This window comes from Seriola dumerili, unplaced genomic scaffold (genome assembly GCF_002260705.1).
Source record: "Seriola dumerili isolate Sdu_G_001 unplaced genomic scaffold, Sdu_1.0 BDQW01000149.1, whole genome shotgun sequence".
NCBI classification, from domain to species: domain Eukaryota; kingdom Metazoa; phylum Chordata; class Actinopteri; order Carangiformes; family Carangidae; genus Seriola; species Seriola dumerili.
The window spans coordinates 8,073,368-8,087,669 of NW_019174404.1; the positions used below are offsets into that span (position 1 = coordinate 8,073,368).

General features: G+C 40.9%; 1 protein-coding gene across 4 annotated transcripts in view; it reads left to right on the forward strand.

The window, feature by feature from the left end:
* Positions 1 to 14,302, forward strand: part of cunh15orf41 (chromosome unknown C15orf41 homolog) — a 55,828-nt gene that overhangs the window by 24,249 nt on the left and 17,277 nt on the right. For all 4 annotated transcript variants that reach the window (XM_022750750.1, XM_022750749.1, XM_022750751.1 and 1 more), the window contains 3 exons: positions 980 to 1,047; positions 2,580 to 2,645; positions 2,907 to 3,012. In XM_022750750.1, the coding sequence (XP_022606471.1) occupies positions 980 to 1,047; positions 2,580 to 2,645; positions 2,907 to 3,012 (240 nt within the window). The remainder of the gene's footprint in view (positions 1 to 979; positions 1,048 to 2,579; positions 2,646 to 2,906; positions 3,013 to 14,302) is intronic.

A 14,302-nucleotide genomic window follows, 5' to 3' on the forward strand; every position in this document is an offset into this window, starting at 1 on the left:
TGGGAACTGCCCCACTACTATCTGCTTTCAAAGAGCTCCATCCACACATAAGAGGGGTAGCTCTTAATGCATGTGTATCAGTCAGGAGATGCATTTATTAGAAGCCATTTTGAGTGATTAGTGTTTGTTGGGAAGTACAATACCCTTAGAACTTTTCTCTTGATCTCTTTGAGTAGGCAAGTTATGCATATATGATACCCACTCTTTCTGTGGCATCAAGCATCATGCATCCTGATGCAAAATGGCATCTATTCTATAAAAGCATTTTTCTTCAAAGATCTTAGAGGAATGAGTGGAGCAGCTAGTCCGGGCACTCTAAGCATTTTGCCAAATTGGCATTTGTTTCGTCTTCCTCATTTACGTAATGCACTTTGGAGATTTCTTGTGAAAGCAGATTAAGGTCGACCTGAAAAGTCTGACTGTGCTCTCGCTATACATCGACATGAAGAGAAGTGGCTTTCACTTTGCATAGTAAGCCAATAGAGGAGAAAGGCAGATTCTTAACTTGATCTGATATTGGCATACACAAGCACAGTTGAGCTTGCATCACCTCATATTTGTGCATTTATGTTGTCACCTTATACATTTACCTGAAAGCTATAGGTACTAGTTATTTTGCAGATTGTGATCCACACAAGTCATAACTGCTTCTGAGACCATGATCATTTGTTCAGAGAAAAAAAAAACCCATTATTTTCTTTAAAAAAAAAAAAGAGAAAAACATCTGCCAGTGTAGTGGGAATGTTTCAGCCTATTATGAATGTCTATCAACTTGTTTGAAGAACTGCATAAAATTAACTTTTTGAAACATAAGATAAGATGCATAACAATTATTCTTATGTATCTTACCTTATGTTTCAGATACAGACGCACTTTATTTTCTTGAATAGTTTTAAACAAATTGTTGTATAACTACTCACCACTAGAAAATACTGCTGTTTCTCTACTGTACATGTGGAATCCTTGACTCTATTCTCAGCACTATTGGCCAAGAGCATGAGGTGCTACTCTGTGACAAACTGAAGGAGAGGAACCTTTCCTTTCTGGGTAAGCCAATTCTTGACCTTCTCATCGCATGTTTCAAGTCACTTTGGCCATGGCAGTGTTGCCTTTTGTGTAAGCTCAGTAAAGGAAGACCTGGACTTGACTGATGCAGTGGATGTTATCTCTTATTGATTTGGACCCAGGAGCTGTTATCAAATATCCTTGGATGTTTATGCACCAGCCTACAATGAATATTTAAAGAATAAAAGCTTCAAAGGTAGCCCTTAATGTTTCATTAGTCGGAATGCTTTGTCATCTCAGGTTACTGCTGAGTAATTTATTTATTTTCAAAAATGGATGAAATAGGCTTGTTTCTGTTAACATGAACACAAATGATACGATAATGCCATTAAGGGGATTCCTAATTTGCAATAGGTTTTGCCGATATTACATGTTGAGAAACTCACAACAGGGTGGCGATTTCTAGTATTTGAATCAGTTTTATTTTTGTAATCTTTTGTAGTATATTTTCCAAACAACATTGGCTTGTTCCAACAAGACCCCATTTATCCCATCATCACCATCCCATCACCATCCCCTAGGTCAGATGACTGATGAAGGATAAAAGTCATTCCCTCTGTCATTAAGACCATATCATTTATTTGGACCCCGAGTGCTGACCTTTCTTCAGGGCTGTACAGAGGACTGTTCTAAAACTGTCAGAGTTCGGGGGGCACAAGGGCCACTGAGGCAGCTTCCCCCCATCTGATAAATGGATTGGAAATAAGCTACCCAACAGCGGGGATGGCCCATTAATTTTAATCAAAGGTGATGTAAAAAGGCGATCAGAGCCACATGACAATGTCAACAGCCCAGTAGGAGAGAATAGAGGTCCCCGTCCTAACACACACACATGTACACCCACATTACCCCACCCAGGATGCCCCTCTGCAGGCCCCTGGCAGCCTCACTGACCTCACTCGGCTCTCTTTCTCCATCCTTGGCTGATGCTACCTCCTCACCATCACTGACACCGCCACCCTCCATCTCTCCTCAATTCCCTTCCATGCCCCATTAGTTGAGCTTGGCTGGAGACAAAGAGGCAGGCCTTTGGAACTGAATGACCTGGTCAGCCTGAGATTTAATGGAGAAATCAGGTGTTGTAGGGATAATGGCCGAAGCACGCCAGGAGTCAAGGACAATGGCTGCAGCGTTTGCAGGCAGAGGTCAGGCTTACAGAGGCTATAATGCCAACCTTGTCCTCTTGCTGTATATTTTATAAAGCGCTGCCAAACTGCAAACCGGAGAGCAGCTCTGTAACTGGGCTTTACGATTTTTTTGTGCAACGAAAGCGAATATGTGGCAGATGTAGTTAATGGTTTTACTGTGCTTGCTGTCCTCTACTGTTATTTTGTCAGCTTTGCTACCATTGAAGGGGGGTTTTGTTACCAGCACCTTGGTGAATGTGGTTAGGTCAGTAGCCTGTGATTGATGATCATACACCCGGCTGATTGCCGAATAGAACTTGTTCAGCGAAGAGTAAAACTTATTTCAAACAGTCAAATGTTAAAAATTCTGCCCTTTATCTCCTGTAGATGAAAACCAACTGAGAGCAATGGGCTATGACAAAACACCTGATATCATCCTGGAGGTTCCAATTGGTTAGTATTTGTATCATAAATGTCATTATTTTATCTGAAATAACTGCTTCCTAAACCTAGGTGCCTTTTTCTCATAAAGCATCTTGCAATTGTCAAAACGTTGTAATTTAAATTCCAGATCTTTAATTTTTTGTTATTGACAGGAGAGAGAAAAACCAAAAAAAAAAAACCAAAATGTCATTGGCTCCTCTGGATCTTGCTTGTGTGGCTTTTGTGTCACCAGTTTTCTCAGTGTCGCTGTGTGTTTCTGTTTATGAAAAGCCGTGGAGGGACACATTGTACACTGGATTGAGAGCAAAGCCTCATTCGGAGACGACCACAGTCATCGCACCTATCTCAATGAGCAGTTCTGGAGCTACTGGAACAGGTGAGTCTACTTCTTTTTTTTTTTTTGTCCTCTCAACTCTTTTGTATTGTTTGCATTCGGTTTCATTTGCTTTATCTGAATTGACGATCTAATGTTGCAACTACGATTTTCCCAGCCTGCGTATTGTTTATAACTTCTCCCTTTTGACCACAAACCACAATCAGCTTTTCTCAGTAATATGAATGCAGCTCATATCTGTCTTACAACGCTAACCACTTCCTCCCTGGCATAGGCCACACTAACCCCAGACTTCCATATGGTACATGTGCACATCAGACTACTTCCACATCCACCCCTGTCACTGGAGCCCTTTAGAGCCTGAATGGCCTGCCTGTGAGCTTGATTGTTTTCCAGAGTACACATATTGTTTTCGAAGGAAAGCTGGGAAATGGGTGATTAATCCATTGCATCTGTTGTCATGAGAACCTCTGGACAGGAACAGGCCCTCATGGTCTGACCCTGGGGGAACAGAAGTGTGTGTATGCGCCTGCATATGGATGTGTGCGTCTCAGTGCTAGAAATGAATCAGATGCACAACATACATACTTATTTCATGATCTCTTGAGAGAACACAGAGAACCGACTTATTTTGTTTCTCATCCCACTGCCAAAACATAAGGCTTACATGCGGGTTATAAGTTTGTCCCCCATTTTATATAGTAATTAATGTGCTAATATATAGTTTAAAAGCTACAAATGTCATATAGTGTCCCAGCCAATCAATATATTGGATAGGACAGACTTTCACTGTTTAATGTCAGCAAAAACTGTGATACGAAGTGTCATCAGCCATTATCCAAGCTCAGTACTCAGTGTTATAAAGGCTTCATTTCACACTGAATCAGGTAGAGCGACTTTTGTGTTGGGGCACAAACTGAGAAGAGTAAGGGTCGGTCACACATGGTCTTCACGTTCACTGCCTCCCACGCCGCAAGGTTCCAGTCACCAAGTCGAAAAAGTCGCCCCCCACCGCCTCCGTTTGCCTCGCTGTGGCCCCGGCCCCCCGTCAGCCATGACGGCCAGCTGACATGTTGTGACACGGTGCTGGAGGTTCCAGACCTCAGGCACAGCCGGACACTCTCTTTCTCTGTCTCTGTTTTTGTTTTGCTGGAGCATTTACAGCACCAGATCAGGATCAGATTTCTGGATCTATCGAGACCATGACACAGAAAGAGAAGCTGTTTACTATGAAATCATTTTCATGTGTGGTTTTGCATGCGTAGTTCCCCAACCTAAAATAATCCTTCTATTGTCTGCCTATCACTGATAAGATAGCAAATGATTTATCTACACCAGATTTTTCCCATTATAGATCACCTGTTTCCATTTAAAATAGGTTGTTCTATTTATTCTCTTGTAATTATAGCCTACAGTCGTCACAAACTGGCCCAGAGTAAGAAACATAAATAAAGTAGTTAACTAAAATAAAATAAAAATGTTAGTCAGGTGTGGATGGGTGTAGTGTGATATACGCCAAAAAAAATTAAACAAAAAAACATAACACACCTACACCTAAACCTACACCTATAATGGTTCAGTGTTCAGGAGATGTTATCTCTGCCTATAGAGGACTGACCTACTGATTTCACCCAGAAGCTGCAGGCAGAACAATTGTTTGATTTTTCAGGGAAAATGATTCATCCAATATCAGTGAGTAGTTAAAATGCTTGAGATGAGGTCAAGGTCATAATCAATGGTGTGTTTTATTTTCTCAGAGTAACGTAGCTTTATTTGGAAATGGTCTGTTTCCAGAAGGAAAATCACTGTCTTTTTTTTTTTTTTTTTTTTTTTTTTGATAACCATTAATGACATCAGGAACTAAAAGTCGCTGAGGTGTGAATGTAAAAAGGGCCAGTCTGATGGTTACCATTTTTTAGGCCTCATTAAATTCCTCTAAGAAAGTTGGTGAATGAAAAAAAAGGCTTTGTTTAAGCTCCAGAATAGTCCTAGACCATGGCTAATGAAATAGTACTTAAAGATCAGATGTCTCCTTGAATATTTCACTGTATAAGTCAATGTGCTTTTTTGGTTTAGACTGAAGAAAATGGCATGAATCTGTCTTTGGTACTCTTTGTTACTCCTGGCATTAGTTTACAGTAGGTCAAAATACCAGAATACTAACGGCTTGATTGGACGGTTAGGGTTACTTTGAGCCTTACATATCTGCTCTTGGGTGTCTTTCATTGATATTCACCGGGCGGCCTTGTCTGAGTGTATTAAGGAGCTGACAAAGTAGATCCCATCATGTCAGCCAGCAGCCCGGTCAGATAAACATTGTCATGTCAAAAAAGAAAAAATGTCAGTCCCTTCAGACCCTACCTTTTCCAGCACCCTTGTAATTTTTAATTGACATTTACTGCTGACATTTCCAAATGTGCTTCGTCTTTCTCTTATTGTTAGACCTAATGCGTTATCGTCTGATGTACAAAGGGTGTGCGCACATGTGCATATTTGTGTGTGTTTGCAAAGTGAAGGCGGTGAATTCGGGGTCAGCACTTTGTGGTCACAAAAACATAAACTCGTAGAGAAACGGGGGACAGGAGAGTGATGGGGTGACATCATCCTGCTTTCACTTCTCATTAGTTGGTTTCAGTTTATGAGACAGGCCCTGAAGGGCTGATGTTTAGGGTGTTTGTCCATTCCTCAAACTCAGATTACAGTGCTTCACTCTAAACCTTTCAGTTTTCTTTTTGACTGCCCTTGGAATTGCGCGGCTGTGTTTGTAATTACTTCATTGCCCCTGATTGACATTTCCAGTGATTTGCTTATTTTTCATGAATTCCCTCTTTGCTTTAACTGAACTGCTTCACCCATTGCTTGTGTTAATTGTTCTTGCTTTGCCCTCAAGCATTGCAGAGTGAGCTATGGGGACATGTTTTTGTAGAATGGAGGAAAAAAAAAAAAAACATAACTAATTTTCTCTCCAAAGCTCTCACCAACAGCATTCATCATCCAAACAATAGTCTTGCCAACACACTAACCCCATAATGAACCCCTCTTCAGTGGAGTGAGGGGTAATGACGCTTCACCTACAATGCTCCCAAGAAAAAAGAGAAAAGGGACAAAAAAAAAAAAAGGAGAGAAAAACGGTCTTCTGCAGAATCAAACGCAGTGTTCAGGCCCAGTGCCTGGATGAGATGGCGAAGCAGCAGCTATTGGTGTCTTCCAGCCATCAATCTTAGCTGGTGGCGTTCCAGAGCCAGCGAGCCCTCTGCTCTGACGGATGTTCAGATAATTGAGTTATCCATCTCGCCCAACTATCAGAGTTGCATAAAAATTATTCACCTGCTGGTGAATATTAAACACATAATGAGCCTCTTGTGTGTTTTAGGAGAAGTGGGTAAGGTTAAACACAGCATGTAATGAAATATGGACCTTTGTGTGGTACCACCTTAACTGCCCCTTTCTTGATTATGGTGTACTTAAATCAATTATGGTTGGCAAAGTTCCTCCCATAACTCTCCAGCAGCTGCAGCAGCTAAAGTTCTGCCTTTTATTTGTCTGATTAGTTTAGCTTATCACACACATGCAGGAATCTGTCCAGATAATGACAAATATATGCTGACTCCTTCAATATTTGTGCACTTGAGTTATTGTGATGGATTCGCAGAAATTCTGTAGAAATTGAGATTTGGGTTTTTGTCCATGTTTATTGCACAGCTGGGCCATGTTACTGTAGTGAACCCTGTCAGGTTTAGTTACTGAATGTGTTGCTGTGGAGTCCCTTGTAAAGGCTGCGTGTCTGAAATGGAGGGCAAAGGACACCAAAGAAGTTTTAATACTTGGATGGATAAATAGATGGATCTGTGGATCAAATATAGGTCCTCTGTGTGACTGTGTGTGGTAGCTCGCAGACAGAATCCTGTAAAAAATCAGTCAACACATTAACACTACAGGCTTTCACAGCAAAGCAGTCACAAAGCAAAACTTCGACGAAAATAGATAAAAGGTTTCCTGCTTAACCGACGAGATGCTTGTCTTTTGCATCCTCCTCTCTAAACAAGTCCACTCATTATTATTTTGTCAGGTTATGAGGGATCTGTGTGGCCCTTAATGGCCCTTCATGCAGCAGTTGTGTATCATAAAAGAATCAATAGAGTGAATCAGAATATGCTGTTTACCACAAAATAGCTTTTAAGCCTCAAAGCTACTCAGCGCTGTATAGCAAATTAAAAGGGTAAATGTATAGTCAAATACGTGGATTCGGAGTCCGTTCTCTTCACTGTTCCCCATTTTCCCTCCCCCATTCCACCCCCAACCCCAACACAATGGACAGCCTCTGTGGAAGTGAGCATGAATGCCAGCGTGCCCCCCACCCAAAGTAAATCAGCTGTGAGATTCGTAAACTGTACATGTGTCAGAGTTGAAAATGTTAGCACTCTTAATGGAGGCTTGAAAAGGTTAGATCTGATAAAAAGCTGTCAGCCGTCCGCAAAAAATGATTTATAGCAATATAATGGGACAGTATGCCTCATTTCTCCCTCATTTGAAATGGGGGTTAAGACTTTTGGGTTTGCCATTATACATCATCTGGCTTGACCACTTGGAAATTTGTTGAGACTTGAATGCACGCACAGGCATTGTGTTTCATCTGGCTCTTTTGTTTTAGTGATTTTGTAAAATGTGGTTCATTTATGTCCTCCCATAATTACCAGCAGAAGATTCTCATGCTCCAAGGGAACATATTGATCTCCATTCAGCTCTGTTTTGCGCGAATGAGATCAGTGCTTGTCCTTTCTTGTAACACTTTTTTGCCGCACATATTCGAAGCAAAACTACAATTAATGAGGAAGTCGTAATTCTCAAGACTCGCCAGACTGTTCCTACAACATCACTAATCTGCTCGCTGACACATTGGCTAATGAATAGACAGAAATCTGATTTATGTGGTGTTTTATGTTAGTTGACACAGCTGCAATTAGACATCTTGAGTTCTTTGTGAACTTTTTCCAATTACATGTGGGACCGGATGCTGTAGATTTTGCAGCTGAAATTGCATGGTAATTCTGTTATAGCTTCAGAACCGTCAATCCACTTGAGACATCAAATTAATTTTTTGATTCAAGATATTGTACGTGGTCATCCTTTTTTAATGGACATGTCCATCATTTTTGTTGAACTTTCCGAAGAAGTGACAACAGGAATGCTTAATTAGTAGAGTGTAATGACACGATGTGTAGACAACCCTTATTGAATTCATCTGAAAAAAGTTTTTTTTCCTGTCTAGATCCTTACATAGGCAGATAGTTTGTTTTTATGTATGTCAGCATAAATAGAAATTAGGCATTTGCTCATATGTAGAAATACTTGCATGTGCATATAGAGTTTATCTATATGTGTTTGCTTGCATTTAATGCAGTTGTACCATAAGAGTAATATACAGTAAGCCCCAGCAGCAGTAGCAGGGCCATCATAGAGGCAGAGGAGATAGGGGATGTCACCTGAGAGAGGGCGCCCAGAGGCCGTGGCAGCTGCTGATCCAATGAGGCCGGACATTACAGGGCCGTCCCCGAGGACAGGTACTGGCGCTTCTGGGGTGACGATGTGACACCTCCGAGACCTGTGCCCTGCCATACTTTACCTCAGCTCCCTCTCAGAGATGTGCACAACAAAGAAAATTCCATCACCATAGTGGCCTTTAAAAAATAACTGTTTGTACTATAGTCATAATAATGCAATGTATGATGCGACAAATATGTGAATGGCTGCTCCTCTGCAGATAGCAGTTCCAGTTTCTTACTGCATATAGGCTTTTCTATTATGGTGTTGATGAGGTGGCTTTTCAGGGTAATGAGGTTTAAAGGTCGTGGAGTTTTTATGTACTTAAAATGAATGGAAAATTCTAGTTTTTTGAATGCACAAATATCAGTTTTCCTGGTAAAGCCTAAGCACCTCTGACATTGCCTTCCTCCTATTTATAGTTATGGATACCCCATGCAGTGCAGGAACGTGGCCTCTTTTATTGTTTCCTTTGTTATGACATCCTCTCTTAGAATATTCCACAGCTAGAAAAATAGCTATCCACAATGGTGGTTCCTTTAGGGCTTTGCAAGTGTTTGTTTTAGGGCACATCAGCACACACAAGTGCAATTCTGGCCCCCAAAGCACAAGCAACTTGGAATATTAATGGCAAATGACAAGCCGGCTCTGATGCTTCAAGGATTTCATGCTTTTAAGGATGCACATTTGGGTGCATTGTTTAAGGCGTCTGGGGAGTAATCCGCACTCTCAGGTCTCCAGCAGCCTCAGGATTTAGCTCTGGTTAAGCCTCCATGTCTCCTATTTATTTTAGTCGGGTTGTATGTGTGCATTATCCAAATTTGTCATTTACCATTGAGTGTGAGAACAGCTTTGACACGGCCGCTGTGTGTATAAACGAGGAGCGGGACAGAAAGCGGCACCCCTGCGATACATATCCCTCCTCCTGTCTTTCTGCTTGCCTGTGACACTGTGAGATGGAGAAGAAAGCCTCAAGTAAAATGGGCTGCAAGCATGTCTACTCTATGAATTCCTCTTTTGCTATGGAACTTTTTTCAAGATGAACGTACATTTTTTTGTCAGCTTTCACGATGTATGTCATCAGACTTACAGAGACACACTTTTTTTTTTTTTTCCTCCCTCATTTTCTCAGTCTCGCTGCCCCCCCCCCCCTTTCTTTTTTTCCCCCTCCACAGTGACCTTGTGGGTTTCATTCCAGGAGGAAGTCAAGAGCATTTGTCAAACACACAGAGAGTAGTGGGCAAGGATTAGAAAGGCTTTTTGTAAAACTCAATCTAACAGGAGAATTTCGATAGCTGCCTGACCCCCAAAAGACATTCAGGTCTACATTACACTCAGTGTGTAAACTTGGAGCATTATTTTTTTGACACAGAGAAAGCCTAGACAAATAGATTGTGCTCACAGTACATGATGCTCGCTATGTCTCAAAGTCCTGTGTGTGCCTGCACATCTGTAGAAAGTTAAGGCGCAATACCGGGGAAACAGGAAGAGGATTTTAGGGATGTTTGTTGTCATACAAAGTTTGTGCTCTTGTATTTCTCTGAATATTTTTGCTGAATCTATTTCATAAAGGCTAAAGGTAATTTAAGAGGATTTTTACATACAACATATTCTCCCCACGTACACACGCACGTTTAGGATCGGCAGACATAAAGCTACAAAACAAATATTTATTGCTTTTTAGGACCTTTGGTTCATGAAGCCTTTTAAGTATTTAATTTCATGCACCTCCACAGCTGCTTCCAAACCATCTTAATGCTGCCCAAACTAAAGGGCTTAAATGCGTCTTAACCTTTCTGTAGAAGGGGATGAAGGAGGCCAGGAGTCATCAGACACATCCTCCAGTGTCCTCCCAAGGCCTAAGCAGAGCACTGGACCATGAGTCCCGTGGCCTGTCACAGGAAATGAATGAGACCAAAAAAAGCTTTAAAGAAAATAAGTCATTCTTAACTTAAAAAAAATGAATGAGAACAATTTGGTCTTTTGTTTTTCTATAATTCAATATGGTCTGACATTGTGTTTTAAGGAATGACATTAGGTGTAGAGAAAGAGGGCTTTTATTTCTCCATGTGCCACATGGATAGAAGAGGAATGCATATTTTAGTTCTGGATGTGCAACTTCATGACATGGCAAGTGTTTAACAGCTTTTAATGGAGGATTAAGATTTCTTTGATGTTTTTCCCTCTTTTTTTCTATTGATTTTGTTAGGTTGACCTGTCTCAGTGCAAGCATTTCTCCATGTATTGTATAGACTACTGGTGCTCATTTTAATTGTATAGTACAAGATTTAATTGAACCTTTTAAGTGCTACTTTGTTTTAAATCATTGGTCTTTTACATGCTACAAATTAATGGTTTACGGTAGCCAATTTATCTTAGCTTTAATTTATATGTTGGTCTGCTATGTCTTGTGTATTTCTGGGCACAAGAATGGTAAACACTTCTTTTTTCTTTTTTCTCTCAGACCAAAAATAAATAGAATATTTTTACCAAATGACAGCCAAGAAAACAATGCTTCATATTTCTGCCTTTGTGTTTAAAGAGCAGCTCTGTGTGTACCAGATAATGTGCTGGTACTCATGGTCTGTGGAGGCCCATCAGTCACTGTGTGGAGCTGGTCGCTTGTGATAAGTGGTTCCTTATAGATAACCTAGACAGTAGGCTTCTTTTTATAGGCTCACTGTCCCTCACATAACCTTGTTTTTTTTTTTCTTTTGTTTTTTTTTTCTTTGTAATACCACCCATGCTTATTTTCCTCCTTTACAATGATTCCAACCCTCTTTCAACTTTCAGACTTCTTTCTGTTCATGTACATCTTTTCTCAGTCTTCTCAGTCAAGTAATCTGGAAAAGCACAACCTATCGGAAATGCAATCTCAAACCAAAGATAGACACACACATGTGCATACACTTGAGTTTGTGGTACTTGTAGTTTTCAGCGTGGAGTGCTATCCTTGCTCTGTTTGACCTCTGTGTGTACTGACTGCAGAAAGATCCTGATAAAAAGCTTCTGGTGATTTATACCTGCAACAAAGCTTTAAAAATGTGGGAAATAGTTTCCCTTTTTTTTCTTGCGACTTCCTCAGCTTCTTCTCGACAGCGCATTAAATAAAAGATGCGATTTTACAGATGAACAACATTATTGTAATCAAACCTGCAAAAATACACGTCACCAAAACACCAATCAGTCTCTGCATCTGTTCTGCAATAAATGACGTCGGTACGCTGTTTTGAATTTGTGCCTATCAATTTTAGTTACGACGTTATTTTTACATTTATCATTCGCCATGTGACCTCATCCACCTCCCAAAATAATGTTGATATATGGTTTGAAGTGTTTGTTTCGGTATGTAAGACCTATATCTGATTGTACCTCATGGCAGTCATTTTGATTGATGTCCCATAAGTAACTGAATTTAAAGACCAGATGAAAAGGTATTTGTTTTTGTGAACTTTGCTTTATATTTCAGTATTAATTCACTTCAGTGCATTGTTGCCAGAAACACTGAAAGAGATACAAGCACATCTGAGTCTTTCCTCACCGGCCTGGCATTTGTTAAAGAGCTTCATCAGGACCCTCTTCCCCCATCTTTGTTCCCAGGCAGCCCTCTCCCTCTCCCGTCTCTGGTTTGAGTTTCACGTCTCTCGGCGGTCTGATTGCCTGATAGCTTAAACATCTCTGCTTGCCTATCCCTTGGTGGGAGTGTGTAATCAAAGACACATGAGGAGCCTGTGTCCAAGTACTGACCTTCTGATTTTGCTCATCAATTCTGGGAGTTAATGTACAAGATCTATCAGGTCAACAGATTTGTCTCCACAAGCTCTGTCAGGTCTATAAATGATCAGAAAGAAATGCTTTTGGCCACTGCACCCTATTAAAACTTCTTAGAATAAATGTGCGCTCAATATGACTGCTAATATATTCTTTCCCCTCTCATGTGTTAATATTGCTAATATGTTTTTTTTTTTTTTACTCTGTTATGTGGTTTAAATGAGCACCATAAACCAAACCTTTGTGACAAGGGCTCAAGGAGTTAACAGGGTAATGATACGATCCAAATTCCAACTCTGTCTGCTGTCAATGTAACGTTTCATCATAGGCGGGAAGTTGAAACGGACGATACCCAATCCTTTTCCTTTGGACTGATGCAAGATAACAGAGGCATACATTTCTGAACAAGTGAAATATAAACTCTGCGCAGACTTTTTGGGCTTTGAGCCGTCCCTCTTTGAACAGCCGCCACGGAGATGTCGCAGAAATGTATTCCTCATTTTGAGTGATATCTCCATCAGCTGGCACGTTCGCACCATGAATCTCCCCCCATGTTAAAACCCGGAATCTGTCTCTTCAATGACGGCCGTGTGTTTTAAATGACCACTCTTATTTTTTGCGATGGGTGTCTGTGTGTCATGGGGGTTACGAGTGAAAGGGCAGAATAGAGCTGTCTGGCGAAAGGCTTCTGATAGAAAGTGCCACTTCAATTTGAGCACAGCTGCAGCTAAGCCTGGGCCGGCTCACTGTCCGGCCCGACACTTCACATTCTCTTCTCCTGCGACTGGAATGGATGTGAAAACTATTAACTTTGCACAGAGTTTTGGCCCGACCATTTCTGATCCCTTCCCCTTACTCATTGCTTATCTTCAGCTTGTTTTGTCAGGACTCTGCACACTGACAAAGACTGTCTCAGACACCATTTACATTTTGTTTATTTAAGTTTGCTGATTCTTTGTAGCCCTTTCTATAAAACTTAGACTCAACATTGGTTACAAAACAGTGTTGTGACTGCAATATATTGCAATATATTGAAAAAATATTTTTATATACTGTATATCTATACTGTCATGCACCGTTAAATTGCATCTTATTTTACTTTTTAGATTGCTTTTCCTTTGCACTACAGACTACACCTCGCCTAATTTGGTGATGAGGGGGTTTAACAGTTTGAGGAATTCTATCCCCAGAGCTGCTGACAGTCCTCAGCCCCACTGAGTCCCTGCTAAGGATGGAGTTCACGGTTAGAGAAAAGACTACTGGCTCTGTTTTAAGTATTCATTGTGGTTTGAATTAGAAAGGGGATAAATTCTCTGAATAATGATCGCAAAACATTTAGCTTCAGCTGCCCGGGTGAAACAAAACACTCGCGAGTGAAACTTTGAACTGCTCCTCCTTTTTTTTTTTTCTCCCCCGGCCGTTTTGTTTTCAAATCGTAGCGCTGAGTTCATGGGAAACTCTCTCCGAGGTTACCTGCGCCCCTGCAAAGTGATGGAAAAAAAAAAAAGGATTATGGCCACAAGAATGTTTTTGCAGTTAGTTGAAATATTACTAACCTTGTCAAGTGTCATTTTGAATGAGAAAGCAAACATATTTTAATCAGGGTTTTAAAGGCAGGGCTTTTCAAACTGTGACTCTAGGAGAAAGGGGTCAGCTAATTGCAACGTTTGATGTCATGTTTGGTCTCCCTCTTCATTTTGATGCGACTGCCTGGAAGCATGCTCGCTCTCTCGCCGTGCTCTCTGTGTCTCTCTCTATGTCACACACACACACTTTATCACGTGCACAGTCAAATGAAAAACTACTGAGAGGTCTTGGAGTTCTCAATGCTGTAATGTTCATAAAGCCTGTGCTTCTACTTCCTGTCAGCCCCCCCTCTCAACTTCGACCTCCGACCTCTCCCTGTGTGCATCACTGAAGGTTTGGCCGCTCCACACAGACCTGACAGTGCTGAAATTTAAGAATCGTATTCATAATTTATTTTGAATGGATGTGTGCGCTTTACAGTCTATCAAGAGTA